Here is a 19,108-nt window from a genome sequence, read left to right on the forward strand (position 1 = left end):
CAAATCTGTCTTGGAAACTCCACCAAAGGTCTTTTGAGGTCTACTCACCTCTTCTACAGGCAACTCCTTCAGCTTTGGCAGGGAGCTGGACAGCAGCCCCACCAGGAAGGGAGTGGGACAGCAAACAATGTCCAACATGGAGCCCGGCAGCACGGGGATGAAGGTGTGTTGCCAGGAGAAAGGGTAGAGCAGCGCCACCACTGCATGCATGCAGCCGGACAAGGTGCTGTAGATGGGAGACAAAAAAAACACACACACACCATTTGGTCACCTTCACACTCACACACATTAACAACGCCCTGCAGAGGCCACACCAGTTTAAACTAAACACGGTCAAAATGGAGCAGATGTTTCACTAGATAATGTATCACTTTTTTTCCCAGACAGAAAGGGGAGTGGTGGTTTTTGTGGTAAAAATATTTTTTTAAAGTATTATTTAAAATAAAGTACTATTTAAAATAAATTGTATCACTCAAAAGGATCAAATCACACTTTCTGGTTAATTTACCCGATTATCCTTCCCTTGAAGCAGTTACTTTAATATGTAATCTTGTTCTTCCTGCTGCTCATTTGAAGGACAGAAGTATCCAGCATTGCCACTTTCTTTTCTCTCACTTTTAGAAATATTTCTGAACAAATTACTGCATGTCTCTCCTCCCTCTCAGAGTTTAACACCATCTATTACGAACCGCAGTGAAGAATGGGGAGCCCAATAAAACCCATTACGTGGGTCGGCGGGGCTAGCGTGACTCTGACATGTTGCCGTAGTTAAGCTCGGGGCTTGTTGACGCAATACCGAAAAGCGCCACTTTGGTTTAACTCCGACAGCTGTGGCATAAAATGGAGATCACAAATAGCAGCCCGTCTTTCTCACGATCCGCCGCTTGTTGACAGTGGGTGACCCTCCTCCTCTGTCCTCCACATACTGTCCAGTCCATGTACACAAAAGGGAGTGAAAATAAACTGTGGCTCCAATCATACACACAGACGCGCGCACACACATACACACGTACAGTGGAGTCACTAAATCAGTATGGATCGAGAACAAGGCCGGGGATCAAACGTGGTATGCACACGCACACACACACACACACACACACACACACCCCGCTCGGGATGCACTTTTAATGAGGAGGTTTTTTCTGTGGTTGCTGTCGTCCACGGCCCACAGAACATCCAAGTAAACAGAAGTTACTCCCTTACATGTGACCTCATTCACACTCAGTTAAGAGAGACCATACAGAGAACAGAGATCAGTAACCTAATCAATGAGCTGAGATAAATGACAAAACTCCCACAAACCATTCCACTCCAATCAGTCAGGCTACATGTTTGCCAACGGCCTTTTTCATCTAAACCTCCCACGAGTCAAATTGTCAATATTAAAATGTGGTTTCCTGACAGGGGTTAACTAGAATGATAAGCCACACAGTGCGGTCGTTTAAGGCCTTTTCCAGATCGCTCACACCGTTAAAGCAATTGCAGCTTTCCTTTGGCCGTCTGATCTCCAGTTGCCTGAGGAGGGCTTCATAATTTCTAACAGATCCCGTCTCCCGTTGCAGCCATACACAACGCTGATACCAGAAGGATGGATTACACTCATTCCCCAACCACGCACTCTGGGGAGAAGATGAACTTGCAAAGAAAACACTCTGCGCTACTAGAGGTTGCCACTCAGCTGGGGAAGGAGAGAGAGGGACATTCCCATTCGGACCAAACTCCAGACCCTCAGACACCACACATGCGTTGTAACAAAAGGGAGAACATGTTCTTTGGTCTCCCTGTGCACTCACAGGCCACAAAGAAAAACAAGCGTCCAAAACTGGTTATTTTGGTGCCTCCTTGTACAAACAATAGGAAGGAAAGAGTAATTCCGTGTGTCTGCCATGTTTGCTATTGTTACTCACTTTTCAGGGCGCAAAAAGCTTCTGAGAGGGCTCAGCTGAAGTTTGACTTATTTTTAAGCATCGGCATACATGGACGCTTGGAAAAAAAGAAGAAGATAAAAGATATTTGATCGCATAAGTCATACGAATTCATGAATCCACTCTCAGGCATAAGAGGGTAACCAGTTACTGTGGGGTGAGGTGCATAGGAGCTGTTGTGTGTTGAGGTTTGGGAGCTAATCCTGACATATTAGCCCTCATAGCCCTGCCAGGCCTGGTTTAGTGTGTGCGGGGCTGAACTGGCAGTTGTTTCAGGAAGCAGGGGATCCAGAGGCTTAGTCTTTGAAGCCCGGAGGAGGAGGGAAGTTTCAGTGTCTGAGACAGAGAGAGAGAGGGAGGAAGTCAAAAGCCTCTATCACCACATGCTTCACGGTCCTACTAAAGCACTGCACTGTGTCTGCCGGTCTTGGCATGGCTCAGGCTGATTCCATAGACGCAGGACAAAGAAAACAGGAAAAGCCCCGCAAAACCATTCTCCAATGTTAAAGCTCAAATTAACTTCTAGAAATCATATAAAGAAGCAGCGGGGGGGGGGTATAGACCTATAGGATTCCTATGACAAGCTGCACAGGGTGCATTTCGATCCGCTAGCAGAAGGCGCTCTCCTCCCTCAGTTCCCAAATGGTTTTCCCCTCACTTCCTGTACTTAAGGATCTCCAGCAGCCGGCCCACGGCCTCAGCACTCCAGCTCCACAGAAGGTAACGGCCTCCCAGTGGCGAAACTCCACACAGGGTCTCATTTAAACCCCAGTAAGTTTGATCGGCTCTGTCGTCAGTGCAGATGAATACGCGCAGGTGTTTGTGTATATGAGTGTCGAGGTGTAAGTAAGCGTCTACGTGCGGGTGTAAACATAAGAGCGACATTGATGTGAAAATCAGCTGCTCAGGCGCTGGCAGAGTCCAAGGGTTTCTTGAAAAAGTGAAACATTTCACATGTCAACAGTTTTTGGATTTCACTCTTCTCTAACTCAGAGTTAAATACCACATGGGAAACTGGGCAAGGCTGTTAAAAGCCGTTTTGGTTTTGTGCCATTTCTGCAGAGCGTTTTGCAGAAAGTGTTTCAGAAAAGCTGAGAATTAAGAATTAAATTAAATGTGTATGTTGTCTACGACACCATTGACCGTGATACTGCAGCTGCAAAACGTCTTCAGACCGCCAACTAACTTTCAGACTGCTCTATTATTAGACAACATTTTTATAATGACCTTCCTCTTCATTCCTTTTTACTCTTCCCCTCACTGTTTCTCCAACATAGACTCATATTTTAATATATTCATTCATTTTTTTCACTATGTAAGACACCTAACCAGGTTAATATAATGCATTTTCCAATTAAATATTTCAAAATTAACATTTGAGGGTAAAAATCATATTGATTTATGATGCAGCAAAGCAGGTTGGATTAAATTACTTTAGCAACAGAGTCCTCTCTGGGAAAGTCATTTAATTTGCTTAAGTATTCTACTGCCGTGCCTACAGACAAATCCAGACATGCACACGCAATTTAGTGACTGTCCTCAACTCTAGCCTGTCTGACAGAGACTGTTTACATAAGTCTGCAGCACGGACCAAACTTCAGCATCTGCAGGCTGATCAAGTTAAGCAGTTACAGAGTGACCTGGCTTATGATAAATGTATCTGATCGTGCATCCTCACTCATTAATACAGGCATTGGATGGAAACAAATGTTCTCTCATCCAGAAAAAAACAACGGAAGGTTTCAGTGTAATAGAGTTAAAGGAAGGTAACACAGCAGAGGAGCGAGGGATAGAAGGACACACAGAAAACTGTTGCCACAAATGGCTTTTCCTCTCGCTTCCTGCTTGCCGTGGACGCACATTTCAAGGGAAAGAAACATACATCATGGTCTGCTGGCGAGCTATTTTGGGAATGGATTATGTACCGGAGCCCCAGAGGGAGCAGCCCTTTATCATCGGAGTCATTAATGCTGCAGAGAGGCCCTGTCACAGTTTTGAACAGAAACCAAAACACGGGAGCCCTGCATGTATGCCCGCAGAATCAGACTTTCTATTCCACATGTACACATGCTAGAAAAAAGGTTTACAGATTAGGATTCATCATGTGTATGCACTTTGTTCCAAATACAAAAGGTTCATAACGCAGTGAGCAACATCCGTGCTTTTTTAAATACGTTTCTCCATTCAGGTTTGCAGATACTGCATCGAATTCTGAATGCTTGTCTAACAGGATATCACAGAATTGCCTGTGGAGTTTACCCTCACCATTTTGGGCAGCATACAGAAATAAATCTCGTAAGTTATTGCCTGATTCCCACCCAAAGACTCCTTGATGTAATCACGTCTCTGTGATGAGCAACGTGATATTCTACGCGTACACAGAGAGCGCCGTAGCTCATAAGTAAGGAGTGAACGTGGCACCATAAGTCAAACGGCGACAGTCCGGCCACAGATCACAGAGGGCAGAGTCGCGCACACAGGAAGTACATTCCTCCTCCTCGCAGTCACTGCCCCCACTGATGTTTGTTTAAACTGGGCTTTGATACATGGAGAGATTACTTCTCCACCCAATTATTCTCCAACTCCCCTCTCGCATCCGATGCCATAAACGTACCCATCTCTTCTCTTCTAACAATGAACAGACTGGGACACCAAACCCGGAGAGACTCATTGCATCTCATCAGCCCCACCTTCTTTTGCTCTGGCAGTGACTCACTGTTCGACCCACTTCGCTTCTGTTTTCCTTTCCTTACTGGCTGATTGACCTGAAATCCAACAATTCTCCTCAGCCCGGGTTGAGAAAACCCCACAGCTCCATATGATGCTTTCATTATCTGTTTAAGAAAGGTTATTGTTAATCTGTTGTCATCACCAGCCTGGATTAGTGTCCTAAATGCACACAAAGGTGGCAGTTTGGGAAAGTGTGGAGGGTATATTCCTCAAATGTTCTCAGTTTTGGATAAGCTTTCTTTAACTTAAATACTATCTATGAGATGATAGGCTCACAGCAGAGGGATTAAGACGAGCACGGCGCCTCACCTGAGTTTATCAGCCACGAAGATGACCCGACGCTCCAGCAGCAGCGAGGCAAAGACTCGTATCACCTGCCGCACACTGAGACAACTGAAAAGACTATCGAAGTCCACATGCTCCAGTCTGGAGTCTGTGGGCCGCCTCAGCTCGATGACCTGAAAATAAATTCACACATCACATTCACACATTTAAATTGTGATCTGTGGGTCCAATTAACTGATAGGATTTCACACAACTGCAAGCAGAAAGCAGTGAGAGGAGGAGCTCTAACCTCATTTCCTGCACCGGGCAGAAAGGTCTTTACTTTGATAATTTTCCCTGGTGCAGGGAAGGGAGACTCCATTAGACTCCTCATGAAGGGGTAGACGAGGGCTGCTGAGACGCCTCGACGCCTTTCTACCTCATCCAGGATCTGAACATGACAACACAAAGCAAGGTTTCCGCCACATATTACAACTGGTTTCATAAATACACACTTTCTGGATAATGATCATATGAAAGGAGCCTATGCTTATATCCATATTGAATGAATGGCATGGCAAGAAAAAGTGCAACGTCATCAAGATTGTTGACCGTGGCGACAATTAGTAGAAAACATATCGTCATGTGTTTGAGCACCAACAACGTGGAACTGCTTTAGAAAAATAAAACAGGCAATTTCTTTCCAGGTGTGTGTGATTGGAGATCTGCCGGTTTTGGTCCCAGATGCCGGCTGTCTGGTAAGTTGATTGGAGAGTCAAGGTCTTATCGAGGTCATATGACATCACCTCTTTCGTCTTCTTCATTCCTCTGTCTGTCTGATATCGAAGGGAGTTGTGTGTGTGTGTGTGTGTGTGTGTGTGTGTGTGTGTGTGTGTGTGTGTGTGTGTGTGTGTGTGTGTGATACAAACACCGGTTTTCTTCCCATTTGCTTCAATTTTATTATCTTCAAAATGAAAAGAATTCACATTCTGTTGCTGTTAAATGCTGAAACTACTGTGCCAATTTATCTGCTTAACCCAACTGCCAAATACAGATTTCAGATGTTTCATGTTTGCTGGGCTTTTACAGAGCCTTTAATCACAGCCCGCCTATGACTATAAGCAAACAATGAAACGCATATTTGCTTTAGTCTTTGAAACATACCGTGGCATTTTATTTTCATGTAACACAGTCACCACTTTGTCTCAACAGTGTGGACTTACCCCCTTTGAATTAATAAGTGATCAGATAAGCCTGGAAAAGTCAAACAGAGTGAGGGCTCAGCTCTGTGTGAGTGCCACTTAGACAAAAGAAAGGAAACAATTACTCTGGCAAATCAGGAGGTAAAAAAAAAGAAAGAAGGACTGAAATAAGGTTTACCAATGAACAGGCGCTTTGCAGAAGGTCTGCTGAAAGTCATTTATTTCTGCAGTGAGATGGTTTAACCACAGCAACAAAACCACACACAGCCAGCGTACTGCAGCGGCCTGTATAAAGTGTGTGTGTGTGTAGAATTCACAGGAGAGGATGAACTCACCGTAGAGAACAAGTCAAAACAGCCCAGTCTGCTGATGACACAGTACACCTCTGGAAGGCGAGATCCTTTCCCACTGGGCTGCAGGAGAAGGCAATGGACTCAGTGAACACTGGGGGACAACAGACTCGATGAAGAGACACATTCACGGACGTTCTGTGAACTGTCTACAAACCCATTTAAAGAGGTAGTCGTCATGCAGGACTTAAGAGGGAGATAAAGATCTCTATGTTTTTTTTACAGCTTTACAAAACTCCTCCAGAGCCACAAGACATGACAGCATGAATAATTCTCCCTGTCATAATATACTGAATTTGAATTCGATGGTGACATTTTAAAGACAGGCAGAAAAGCCAGCTAGCATCTTTTTTGTATGATCACCTGTAGACCGTTATAATATCACATGTTGATCAATTGATTAAACACTGTAGATAAAGTCTTCGAATCTAGGCTTTATCTGATGTGAAAGTCTTTAATGTGGATCCCAACTTCCCAAACACAGGTGGTTTATCTGCTCCTGCTGATGGTATCTACCTTCCTCTGCACACTCATACACCATTATGTGCTCCAAGGCCCCAGACACTCAAACGCACAGACACAAATGAACACAAGCACTCAACAACTACCAATCCACTTCTCCATATTAGGTATACAATTTTCTCTTGGTTTCTCCTCCGCTTTTCCAAATGGATGATTAAATCAACTATGTGGAGCTTGATTCAAGTCCTTAGGAATGCTCGCTCGCTGCCAGCGCCAAGTCGACCCGGAGAGCAGGGAAGAAAAGAAGTTACTGGAGGAGAGCAGCTCACCTCTTCCTCTCGCTTCATTAAAATCTGCTTCCATCAAAATGTATCTCAGATCAACAGAGCAGATCCAGTTTAATAACTTTTTTGTGTCCACAAAACGTCCGGCTGTTATCCAGCACACACACACACACACAGGGATGAAAACACTCCCTGTAAACTTATGAAAACACACACTGTCGTTTTGTAAACATACCCAGAAATACCAAAAGGCAAACACAATCACCACCACATTCACAGAGTCCCACACAGTCCTTCCCTCCACCCGCGAGCTGCATGGGAAGCGCAGCAGAATAAAAAACATCAAAGCGCTCTGCTGCCTCATTATAAAGGAGAAATGCTCCACAATGACACAGTTAGGATTTCTCATGGTTTTTCTTTGTTTCTCATCTCCTGAGAAACTTTCGTTAAATTTAATGAGTGAAACAAAGTTTTTATCATATGATTATAGTTGAGTGCACTTGATGACTGGGACTGAATGTTTGCATTTATAGTTATAGTCATAATAGTAACAGTTAAATAGTATGCAGCCACTATATTTCTTTTTTTATGTCTGCGTTTTTATCTCCTGCTGCCACAGTGGACGGTCGTGTAACACACAAAGAGGAAATGCTGGTCTCCACAGAACCAGCATTTCATGCGTTCATATAAAAAAGGTCTGTAAAAACAAACAGGGCTCAGCAGGGTGTGAACAGGGAGCAAAGGGGTCGGGGGGGTGGGGGGTCCAGGGGGTCCAGGGGGTCCGGGGGGGGCTTACCAGCAGGCGTCTACAGTAACCAAACCTCCTGCTGCCGTCCTCTCCCGTCAACATGAAGGAGAAAGTCTCACTGCAGCAAAAGACAAATGTATACACATGAGAAATGACACAAAGACACATGACTTGAATTTGAATAATTCACAATTTCACACTGACGCAGTTTCCCTTAAACATATCTAGTAAACTGAATAACGTTTGCATACCTGGTGAACTCAGACACAGGACTCCAGTCCTTTGCATCTGGAAAACAAAACTGAGGTATGGCTTTGAGCCTCTGTTCGGCCTCCCTCATCTGCTTGGTGGGTCTCTCTAGCTGTGAGAGGCGAGGAGAAGAAGGACAAGACAGGAGTTTCAGTTAGTTCATTCTCATTTAGATAACTTTACACTTTCAAGACAGTTTTGAATGTTGCTTCTTGTGTTCTTGACACGTATCAGATGTGGTGCTCCGCTGGTTTACCTTAGGGAACTGGTAAGTGACCTCCGGGGAGTAGGAGTTTTTGCTGGGTTTCTTTTTGAGAGAAACAACCACAAAATACTGAAAGAGTTCTCTCTCCTGCCATTCAATGAGCTGCAGCTCCAGCGTGCGGTAGCTGGGCGCCCGTCGAAGGATGGACTGCAGTTTCAACAGCCTCTGGGTGTGAGCTGAGGAGGGAAGCGAACGTCAATGCACACAACTCCTTGTTCAAAGAAAATTCACACTCGACGGTTCAGAATGTAATTCTAGGGCTCAAAGGGAATTATCTTCAGACAGAAGTTAAATGAAATGTTATTTCTGTAATTCACTTTTCTCCAAGAATTCCCATCATTGAACATAGACATGTGACAAATGTTTCATGGTTTTCTGGTAATCCATGTATAGGGCAAATCTTTCAGTTAGAATTCTGTGTTTTGCCGTCGGGTCATAAGAGGTCAACAGTGTAACACCTCGCCGTGGCAAAGGAATGCTGTGGTCACTCACCTTTGAACCTGTCATCAGAGTCACTCTCACTCTCACTGTTGTCATCTGGAGGCAGACATGAGACAGACAAGAAGGTTTTCTACGGGTCAGAAGGCAATTTCGCAGACCCGTGTTTATGTCACGAGTGGGACACAGCAAGAACCCCATGTGGCCATGAGGCTGCGGTGCAAATATTTACTCACTTACCTGGCTAAAGGGCAATAAAGGGAATAAAGAGAGCCCTCACCTCTCAGAGATGCCGTCTCAACATTGGACATGTTCAGCTTCTTCAGCCTCTTCTTCCCACGTTTAGTGCAGTAAATGGAGTTGATCCTCTGGACGAGCTGTAAACGGAGGAAAGAGGAAAGAGGAATTTTTGTGTCTTTTGAGCCTAAGAATAGAGGAAGAAGAGGGGTTTTCCTGCCCCAAATTAATCATGTATTGTGCTTTAAGGGTTACTTCAATGCCAAATTTCCACAAGAGAAACCCAAGCACTGTATTTGATAAAAGTATAAAGGATTGCAAGTGATCGGGAGCTGCTCTGACTTGGTCCCTCCAGAAACCTAAGCTGGTCTGTGAAGCGGTAAAGCAAAGAGAACACGGCCAGAGCTCTGCAGGGCCTTAGTGGAGGTGTTTGTGTAGGATCTTGGATTGTGTACCTTGGGGATCCTCCAGTGCCTGTGTGAGGCCAAAGTATCACCAGCGCTACAGAGGCTATCATCCGTCAGCCGGCCACAAGGTGACGTGGATACAGCCCGCTGAGAGGGAAGCAGCATCTCATCGTGGCTGTAGCGCTTGGACAACTGAGCCATGCGATGGCTCTTCCTGTCACTTGGACCAGCGAGGCGAAGAGACTGGCTACTGGGTTTGGAAGGCAACTAGTCAGAGAGGAAAGACAAGTCAAGGATTGGTATGTCAGTTGTTCCAGTGCATTCACTCGAGTTATAACCCCCGAAATACCCAATTTTGCTCTTCTTCTTTGCTTTGAGCACTAAAAAATAAACAACTTTAAGGCTATTTATTAAGGTTTAAGATCTGATAGCTGTATGTGTTAGTAGCAATGTCCAACATTCACACGCTGGATTATAAAATGCACTTCCAAGATTTACAGGATATTATGCATGCTTCACTGTTTACTGCTAACTCCAGTTCCACTGTAACAGAGCTGCATCAGGTTACTGTCAAAGCAAATCAAGCATTGAGAGCATTAAAACCTCAACAGCATCCAACCAACAGAGAACAAGGTGTCTCTTATTGTCAAGCAGTCACAGGAAATGTACAGCATTTGTCTCGGAGGTTAGGCTTAGAGCAACAACTCTTGTGCCAATACATGGTTACTTAAAGCTGATGAGTTATACATTTGGTAGCAAGCAATGGAACGAAAAGGAGCCGCGACAGTGAGCTGCTGGGTGAAGATCTGCAGGTGATCCGCTACACACCTCAACCTCTGCAGAAAAGTCTCAAACCTCGCTGTGTCCTGTGGTAGACTATTCCTGTCATGTGCAGCTTCACATACGATTGCAGTTCATTATAGTAAGTAAGTAAGTAATTATTGACTGACTTATTTTCTAAAGCATTTTGTTAATTTGTTATATTCCTGACAAAGTAGCTGCTCAAGAAGTGTTCAATGGAGAATTAAATACAGTCCACAAACCGCTGCAAATAGCTGTTTGTTGCCAGCAGTAACCACGTGTGTCTAACTTTTTTATTGGGCTACAAGTGCTCCTGCGTTTAAGCGAGGGATCAAAATGTGCAGATGGGCCTTTCTGTTGAGAATCACAAGGCATAAACATATCAAACTGTTGCGCCACAAATGAGGTGTGAGATTCTTTAAGAGATCTTGTCCAGGCACTGACGCATAGCGAGGGAGACTCACGTTACCACTGGAAAACATGTGTATTATGTTTACAACAGGAAAACACATCAGTGCTGTTGATCCCAACAGGGCTTACCTGAGGCGGAGAGTTCAGCTTCCTATCCATGGTGCTCCACGATCTGTTGCCCTCCAACAGACATGACTTCCGACCAAAACTCTTCCGCTTCAGGTCAACATCCTCATAGGGGTTCTCCTTCTCTGTCGGGATGAAGTAAGTACTTAGTGCAGCCCGACTTTAATGTCGGAAGCAACTGGCCATGGACAGAGGTTGTTTTTGACAGAAGACAGACGAGGCTGCAGGGTCAAAGAGGGGGAGACCGGGGACGGCAAGAGGTGTCAGAGGGCCTCCCCAGGGTTAGTCTGAAAGGAGATGAGTCGCGAAAGGTAGGTCGAAGGTCACTCCCAGCTTCTCAAGCACTCCCCTTTTTTCAAACACAGTTGCTGTTGGCAACGGGCCCCACAGGCTCCAGTGGGCCCAGCTGTAACTTCTGGAAACAACGGTGCTGGTGAGTCACTGTCCAGGCATGCCAACCGTCTGACACCGACTAGTGCTTAGATGGGTTACATTTGATTGATTTAAATATATTATTAGAAAAATCATTGTTATAAAACAACATTTAAAATATGCATCACGGTACGTTAAGTAAGTTACAATAAACACAGACCTTTCCACGGCACAAGTAGATGTACTTGTGATTGTACGTGAATGAGTGATAGCAGAAATTGAAAGAAAAGGAAGTGCTGCACAGCTCTCACTGATGTCACCTGGCCGTGGGCCAAATTCAATAAAGAGAAAACTTGCGTAACACAGTCCATGTCTATTCAGACATGTGCTCTGAGAATAGATTTTTTGGCAGGGTCTGAAGAAGGTTGTGAGAAAGTGAAGAAACCACAGTGAAGAATAAAAACAGAGCCAGATGGCGTCAAAATGCATGAGGGAAACTTTTAAAGAAAGAAAAGCAATGTTATCTGTCAGTAGAAAGGGAAAGAACAAAAAAATTGATTTGGTAGCTGTGTTCCTTCTTCCTGAGTATGTTAGTGGAAAACCCAATGAACTCAACATCTCAAATAGCGAGTGTGTGTTTTAAACACGTTTTAAACTTAACGAACAGGCAGAGCCCTGTTCAGTTATCTATTCTTCAGTGAATTATTAACTATCAACCCACATCCATGCACACATTAAATGCACACTGCTCAGGACCTTAGTGGTGATGTGATGTTCCACACAGTACACCAGCCTACTGGAGCAACCTTCTGTGCATCATTAAAGCAGAACGAGAGGGCGAAGCGTCACCCCACGTTGTGCCGCAACTCCATTAAACGCAAACTATACTGTAATGAGAGCCTGCTGGGAAAATGATATGTCTGCGTGGCTGCTTATGAACTGGAGGGTACTAATCTACTGCTCTGATTACAAACATCCCCATCCCCGTGTAGCACAACCCCAGACACGGGGAGTGGACACACCTCGGCTGCACACAGTGATTCTGCGTTACACAATGGACTCTTTGGGCAGGGCGAGGCACACAACACACTATACCAACAACATCACAAGCGGCTCACGCTACAAAGTTGACGAGTTACAGTATAATGGCCCCTCAACCATTGAGCCCTTAACAGAATGGTGCAGGTAAAGTTTTGTAAAAAGCATTTGGTGGCACCACAAACCGCGCATCACATCGCGTCCATCGTGAAGAGCTTGTTGGAGGAAGGTCGTAGGAGAATGCAAAACATGATATTTTTTACCCCGTACGATGAATAAAATCCTAGGTCCAAGCATGTCTGTAACTGTGTGAATGTAACCTTAATCAGATCTGAATCACTCACAACCTGCACCAGACAGTTTCTCATATTATTCACAAGAGCAGACGCCGCTCGAGCAAACTACGTCAGCGAACAAACGAGACTGTGACGCCACGATACAAAGAGTTGAATCATAGTGTTAGCCAAGGGTGTGATTCATCTTTCCTGTAAAACACTCATTGGCACTCCATGTATCAACTCCACCAGTCAAAAGCACTTAAAACATTCCCCCATATTACTTAAACCATCGTTGAACACTGTAGCGTGGGTTACACAACTTAAGGTAAAAACGTCTGACATCAAGCACAGGTGCCAAAAAGCCAAATCCTCCAAAATGTCGTGGGGACTTCTAGTTCCCTATATTCTAGTTTAAAAAGAGGCGAGAACATATGGCTCATTTACAGGTGTGACTGCTTTTCACACGGATCATCTGTAATCTGTAATCTGAAAACCGCTGTCCATTGGTAGTGGAGACCACTGTTCTCCTCCATTGGGACTCCAATTTGAAAGCTTTGTTGGAAATAGCTGAAGCAACTTCAAGCTTGTAAACAATATCTTTGTCAGGAACATAGAGACTTTGGCAAAAGTTGCATCACAACCAAACTGAACTCTCAACACTCACAATGCCAGATAACAAAAAAGGCTTTGTCAGGATTCCCATGAAAATCAGTCACGCCCTTCCACTGGAATAAAAGAAATGCTCTAGAGCATGACACTGATCACTGTTTTGAGAACAATGGGGCTACTTGTATAAAAACCACGTAAGCAATGTAAAACTTGGTCCCTGAGCATCCATTCTGAAAAAATAGCACTTTATTGAATCAGAAAAGGTTTTATCACAAGACTCACAAGAAACACCTCGACCTGATAAAAGTATGCACTGCAGGAAAAGATGAATGCCACCTGTGCATGAATGCATTCATGGGAAAAGTAAATTACCCTATTAAACTCTGATACTTAACATAATTAGCTAATACAATACAAAGGGGATTTTAAAAGAAAATTGATTCAAGGTAATGAAATGTGCTAATGACTTTAATAATAAAGTCTGGACTACTAGTAAATTGTCATCCTTCCAAAACAAGAACAAAACTACCACTGCTATTCCAGCAATGATTTTCCAGATTTGTCAAATAATCGGGTCATAGAGTATCAGAAAAAAGTTCCATTCCATTTCCCAGAGCCCAAGTTGATACGTTCAAAACATTCAAGAAGTCAAAACCAGAAAGAGCAATTTTGCAGGTAGGACAGAAAACCAGTGAGAGATCCAAGTTCCTCTCCACTGATTTTAAATTAGTTTGCTTACCTACAATGTCTTCATAGGCATTCTCCTCTAAAGTGCTTTTGGAGTTGGGCCGAGTCCGCGTGCCTGTGGTCAGTGTGCCGTTCTCTGTAGGTGAGGACGGATAAGAAGAAGGCAGACTACTCGTAGCATTCTCCGACTCACATGACTCCCTGGGAAGAAATGAAGAAAGCCAAAATAGACCATGGCAGGGAAATATGTTAAAGTGGACACAGACAGGGGCAAACAGAAAAGGCCCAGATAGCATTAAAAATAGCCCAGATTAAGCACAAAGATTGAAACTCCAGGATCAACATCTAATATCAAGGCAGTTCCTGGTCATAAGTCATAAGTAAACAAACAGTTATCTTATATCTTCTCTGCGCAGTACAGGTTCAAATCACCAGGAGAGAGGAAGGATTGCTACGTTAGTGAAGGGATCTCCAGTATGTTGCACCATCGCTGCTTTTGGCTTCCACCTTAAGTCTCAAAAGTTCTGGAGCCACAGGAATGTTAAATACAGAGTCAGAATTTCATCTTAATTTCACAAAAGGACTATCTGGAGAGGCGTCGCCCTCAAACCGAGTCGGCGGAGCCTGAGGGCCTCTTGTAAGTACTTTTGCAAACGTAGATTTATCAGCGCCCTGTGAACAGTTCAGGTAACGTCGTATTTACGAAACCTGCTCTTCATCTGGCAATCGGCGCCTTTGAATGGACCTCCTTCTCTCTTTCAATCATGCATCAGCCAAAGTCAAAGCAGCAAAAAACTAAAATTCAGCGATAACAAAGAAAAGCATGATGTACTACAATACGACTGAGAGCAGTGATGGTGTTTGTTCATACCTCGCCATGCTTTTAGGCGCACATTACAAAACAAATACGCCTGAAGTGGGTGCAAAAGCGTTTGAGGCCCTGAGAGTTTTAAGTTAAGAGGAACTCCAGGTTCCAAGATTCAGATGATGTGACATTAAGAAAGAGGCTCTATAATCTAGTCTTTCGCAGGCTTCTGTAGGTTATTAATTGAGTACAGTCAGTTACAGGCAGATTACGAGGAAACATATTTTCGATTAAGAAAATACTGTGGATTTGCTAGGAGTGTGTAAACATTTTCAAGTCTGTTCGATGCATCGGTTTGTTTATGAGCTGCGCTTGTGGTTTGAAGAAGGCATTTACCTCATGATGAACCAATGAACCTGAGGGATCTAAAGAAATTCACGGCACCCAATAATAAATAAACATTAAAATTGCCGTAAACACTGATATTCTCACCTGTCCTGTGGTCTCGCCGGGGGGCTCCCCTCGGCCTGCACCGTCCGATTGACGCTGGGTGCAGGGGTCAGGGGCAGCGGCGGCGGGGACTCGAGGGCTTTGCTTGGAGGTATTCCGTTGGCCGGCGACTCGCCCTCCTGGCCCCGCTTGGCGTCGTACTCAAAAGTGCGTTTGGGCTTCGGTAAGGGGTTGACGGGTGTGCCGACAGCCGGCGGTTGGCCCGGCGGTTCCGGGCTCTCGGACCTGGCCGAGCACATGCTAAACCTCTGTCTGAGCTTACAGAGCTTATCGGACACCAAAACAGCGTCGGGTTCCGTGGCCACTGAGCAAATGCTGCTGCGCTTACTGGTGCAGGTGCTGTCCAAGTCGTCTCCGATCACAAACGACTTTTGTCTTGTCTTGTCGGGAGCATAGCAGTTACTCAGATATCGTGGAGGGGATGGGCTGGGGTTCTCCTTCAGGGCTTGCTCTATCTTTTGTATCCTGTTCAGAACGGCTGACGTCTCCTTGCGGGCGGACAGGGAACGCACAAATGTTCCCGAGGACTCCGTCTTCCCTGTCCTCTTCTTGAAGCGGCCTACGCCGTCTTTGTCGGAAACCCCTTCCTCTTCCTCTGTGTAGGAGCATTCTGAGAAAGCCGTGCTCATCCTGCGGACAGCCTTGAAGTCAAACGCCTTCTCGCTACAGGGAGAAGAGAGCAGGCTGGGGCAGCCCTCGCTGCCCCCGACGCGCTCTCCTCTTTTATCGACGCACAAGCTCATCCTAGGCAGAGCCCCCCTGCGGCACTCCCATTCTGAGATCTTTTTGCGGATGGCGGTGGGGGGAACACCCGCTACCGAGCGGGGAAGAGAGAGAGCGCCCTTGTGGCTTTGGTTGGAGGAAGGTCCCAGGGAGAGCGTGCTCCAGCTCAGGGGCCCGCCGTTTAGTCCATCTCCCCTACAGGGTTCCCCCGGTGGCTCCTGGCCGCATGGACTTTCCCCGCAGGATTTGGTTGGAGCCTGAGGCTTGTAGATGGAGAGCCGGTTGTCCAAACAGCTGATGCTCTTTGACTTGGTGAGGCGGCCTTGGAAGTCGGTGTCACCAGTGGGCGACGCGCCGCCGCAGAAGGTGGCGGTCTTGCTGCTCCATTCAGCGCGCACTAGGAACCTGCCGTCGGTCCTGGCGTACCGTCTCTGCTTCCCCGAGTTTTCCCCGTCGCTGAGGACAGGCTGCTGGCTCGGCCCCTGAGTGGCAGCGAGAACGGGGGACGCCGATGTGGACCGGCACCTTTAACCAGAGAGAGAAAGGTGTGAACTATTTACATTGCAAACATTCGGATGATTCTATGACACACACAAAAAAAGAAGCATTATAACCAAAAGAGGCAAATCCAACAAAAACACTGAGAAAAGTACCAGAAACTTGATGTTGAGCAGATGGGAGGGAAACTGTTGGGAATGAGCTGAGAATTATGAATTCATTTACAAGATGAAAGACAGAATGGAACCTTTTTTTGAGCGTGACAAGTCCAAAAGAAATACAGGAAACATTAAAAAGCCACTGTGGATTTTTTTCCACATAACCAAAATATAAAACACAAGCCAAGTGTCAAGCAAGATTCATAGAGCGGCCTTACCTGTGAAAGTCAATCTACTCCTCTCTTGTCCTCGCAGCTTTCTTTCTGAAGTGATACTAGGTGTTACAGCCCCACACGTAGCGCTGACCGCAGCACGCACGCTGCTCTCTCAAGCTGCTCACTTCCTTTACGAATTCCAAATAAACTTTCCCCACACAATGCCCGACACTACTCTACTACTCCTACTGTGACTCGGAGGCTGGCTAAGTCTTGCAAAAGTGAAGCGTTGAGAGATATCTGATGTCACAGCCATGGTTAGAATAACAAGCCTCATGGGAGGAGGAAGCTGAGGGCTGCGGACTGTGATCCAACAAAGCAGGTTAGGACAGATCGCTCGCTTCTCACCTACCTGCCCTTCCCTGGATTCATTCCTCCAGCTCCAGGGAGCGGAGACTTTTTTTCAACTGCTGGGAACCAGTCAGCTGCAAGCTTGCTCTTTGCACCTTATCTTACTTTCCCTGAAGGAATATGAGATTTGAGACAAAGGCTCGTGGTTTAAAATGTTTACTGCTGGTTTGTAGAATTCTGAAGTCCAATAAATAGATTTTTTGTAGCATGCAATGGTTTGGATGCTGAACTAATATATCAATGAAAACAAGTTCAGCTTGGTAGCTGGTAACCGGTTTGTTAATGCAAAGTGTTCATCATAGAGAACATGAACTGTTTACACACCAGCCTTGACTCATATTTCCTATTATTAACCACATTAATAGTCAGAAATATCTGCTCACGATATAAGTGTTTATAAACTATCTATGTATGTTTATACACTAATCATCTCTGAAACAAGAAGACTTAAACAAAAGACTTTCTGCATTTTCAAGCCTTTTCTCATGACACAACACTGTTTGCTTGTGATTTATTTTGTTTTGAAGAAGATACTTCTTGAACACACTTGGTATTAACCGTGTCAAACATGAGACATGTTGCAGAGCTTCACGAGGGAGCTATTAGAATTTGGCACATTCAAATGTTTTGCTGCTAAAACTCACAACTCAACTTAGTATGTATGACCAGGGAGGGAGCGGAGTATCAATGGGGGTATTTCAGTAGCAACCACACCGAACACTAATGCCAGTAACAATACCACTAATTGAGTTAATGACAGCAATTAAAATTTTTGCTCTTTGGTTTGATGGCTAGTTAAAACACGGGTGCGATTCTCCGAGCTCAAAAAAATGATGTCACATGTTTGCCTGTGATCTAGTGCTTTGAGATCTGAGACTGCATCTCTGTCTCATTATATATATACTTGTAAATTGCTTATATATTGTTTACATATTGTGTACTTTGTATGACTGTACTTGAATTTGTTATTGTTCATCTGTTCACATCAATGCAGTCTCAAGTCAACCGCAAAAAAAAATTACCGAATACAATATACAAAACAGGTTTTAAAATATTGTCCTATAGGATTATGATTCATGCTTTGAAGGGAATATGTAGACTGCAAAAAAAAGAAAAAACATGCACAATTGTCTATTTGGGGCTTACAGGTACCTTAAGGGGTTCCGTTGGTCTGGATCATGCCTGTAAAAACAAGTCCAGCCACACACACAGTACGGTACAAAGCGCTACATGCCAGTCCCGACCTGGCCTCTGGCTTCCACTCAGGCTGTCAGGACACGCTATCAACAGGGCACTTCCTGTTACTGAGCAAACCGCTCGCACAAACAGCCCCTCTGCCATTATGGTTCAACAAATGTGAACTTTTTCATCTATCAGCACTCGGTTCTGCATGATCACACATACAGCTGTGATAATGAATCACAGGTGTTTGGAGGTTTATCTGCTTGTATACACATAAGATACATTCAGGGAATGTGCATATCTGGGTGTATGAATCTCTAGTCACAGTAGAGGGAGTAGTCTCTCTCACACCGTTGTTTTGTGTCACTAAAGCACCTTTCTGGCTTTTCTTACCTCAATTCAGCGCCAATGTTTTGTTTGTTTTGTATTTGTTTTTTTTACCACAGTGTTACTGTATGTTAGCTGTGTGCCCCATGACGCTACACGGTTTGTTGCCCTGGAAACTCAATCTCTCAGTTTCGGAGAATGCTTTGTTTAGCACTATAGACTCATTTTATCCCAATTTGTTAAAAACACAGGAGCTGCAAAGTGTCTTTGTGATTTGTAAGAATCTAGGATAACATGAGCCTGTGAGGACAGCGAGCTGGTAAAACGGCTACTGCAATGACAATTGCATTAATCAAAAGAGGCTGAGGTTAATTGCAACATTATCATATTAGAGTAATGCAGTCAGAAGGTGCCGCTGCGATTAGTGTTTTTCACACATTTGCATCATCCAAGTTT

At 44.7% G+C, this 19,108-nt stretch overlaps 1 protein-coding gene across 4 annotated transcripts in view; it reads right to left on the minus strand.

Moving 5' to 3' along the window:
* Positions 1 to 19,108, minus strand: part of dennd2b (DENN domain containing 2B) — a 34,206-nt gene that overhangs the window by 3,529 nt on the left and 11,569 nt on the right. For 3 of the 4 annotated variants that reach the window (XM_040197831.2, XM_040197821.2, XM_078085425.1), the window contains exons 3-15: positions 15,181 to 16,446; positions 13,936 to 14,084; positions 10,903 to 11,024; positions 9,610 to 9,828; positions 9,198 to 9,294; positions 8,972 to 9,016; positions 8,471 to 8,655; positions 8,217 to 8,326; positions 8,014 to 8,083; positions 6,457 to 6,534; positions 5,230 to 5,370; positions 4,965 to 5,113; positions 49 to 226 (exon numbers count right to left, since the gene is read on the minus strand). In XM_040197831.2, coding sequence (XP_040053765.2) covers positions 49 to 226; positions 4,965 to 5,113; positions 5,230 to 5,370; positions 6,457 to 6,534; positions 8,014 to 8,083; positions 8,217 to 8,326; positions 8,471 to 8,655; positions 8,972 to 9,016; positions 9,198 to 9,294; positions 9,610 to 9,828; positions 10,903 to 11,024; positions 13,936 to 14,084; positions 15,181 to 16,446 — 2,809 coding nt within the window. Of the gene's footprint in view, positions 1 to 48; positions 227 to 4,964; positions 5,114 to 5,229; positions 5,371 to 6,456; positions 6,535 to 8,013; positions 8,084 to 8,216; positions 8,327 to 8,470; positions 8,656 to 8,971; positions 9,017 to 9,197; positions 9,295 to 9,609; positions 9,829 to 10,902; positions 11,025 to 13,935; positions 14,085 to 15,180; positions 16,447 to 16,795; positions 17,276 to 19,108 lie in introns of those variants that run through there. The other variant, XM_040197848.2, reaches the window with a different exon arrangement.

Source organism: Gasterosteus aculeatus, chromosome 12 (genome assembly GCF_964276395.1).
Source record: "Gasterosteus aculeatus chromosome 12, fGasAcu3.hap1.1, whole genome shotgun sequence".
NCBI lineage: Eukaryota > Metazoa > Chordata > Actinopteri > Perciformes > Gasterosteidae > Gasterosteus > Gasterosteus aculeatus.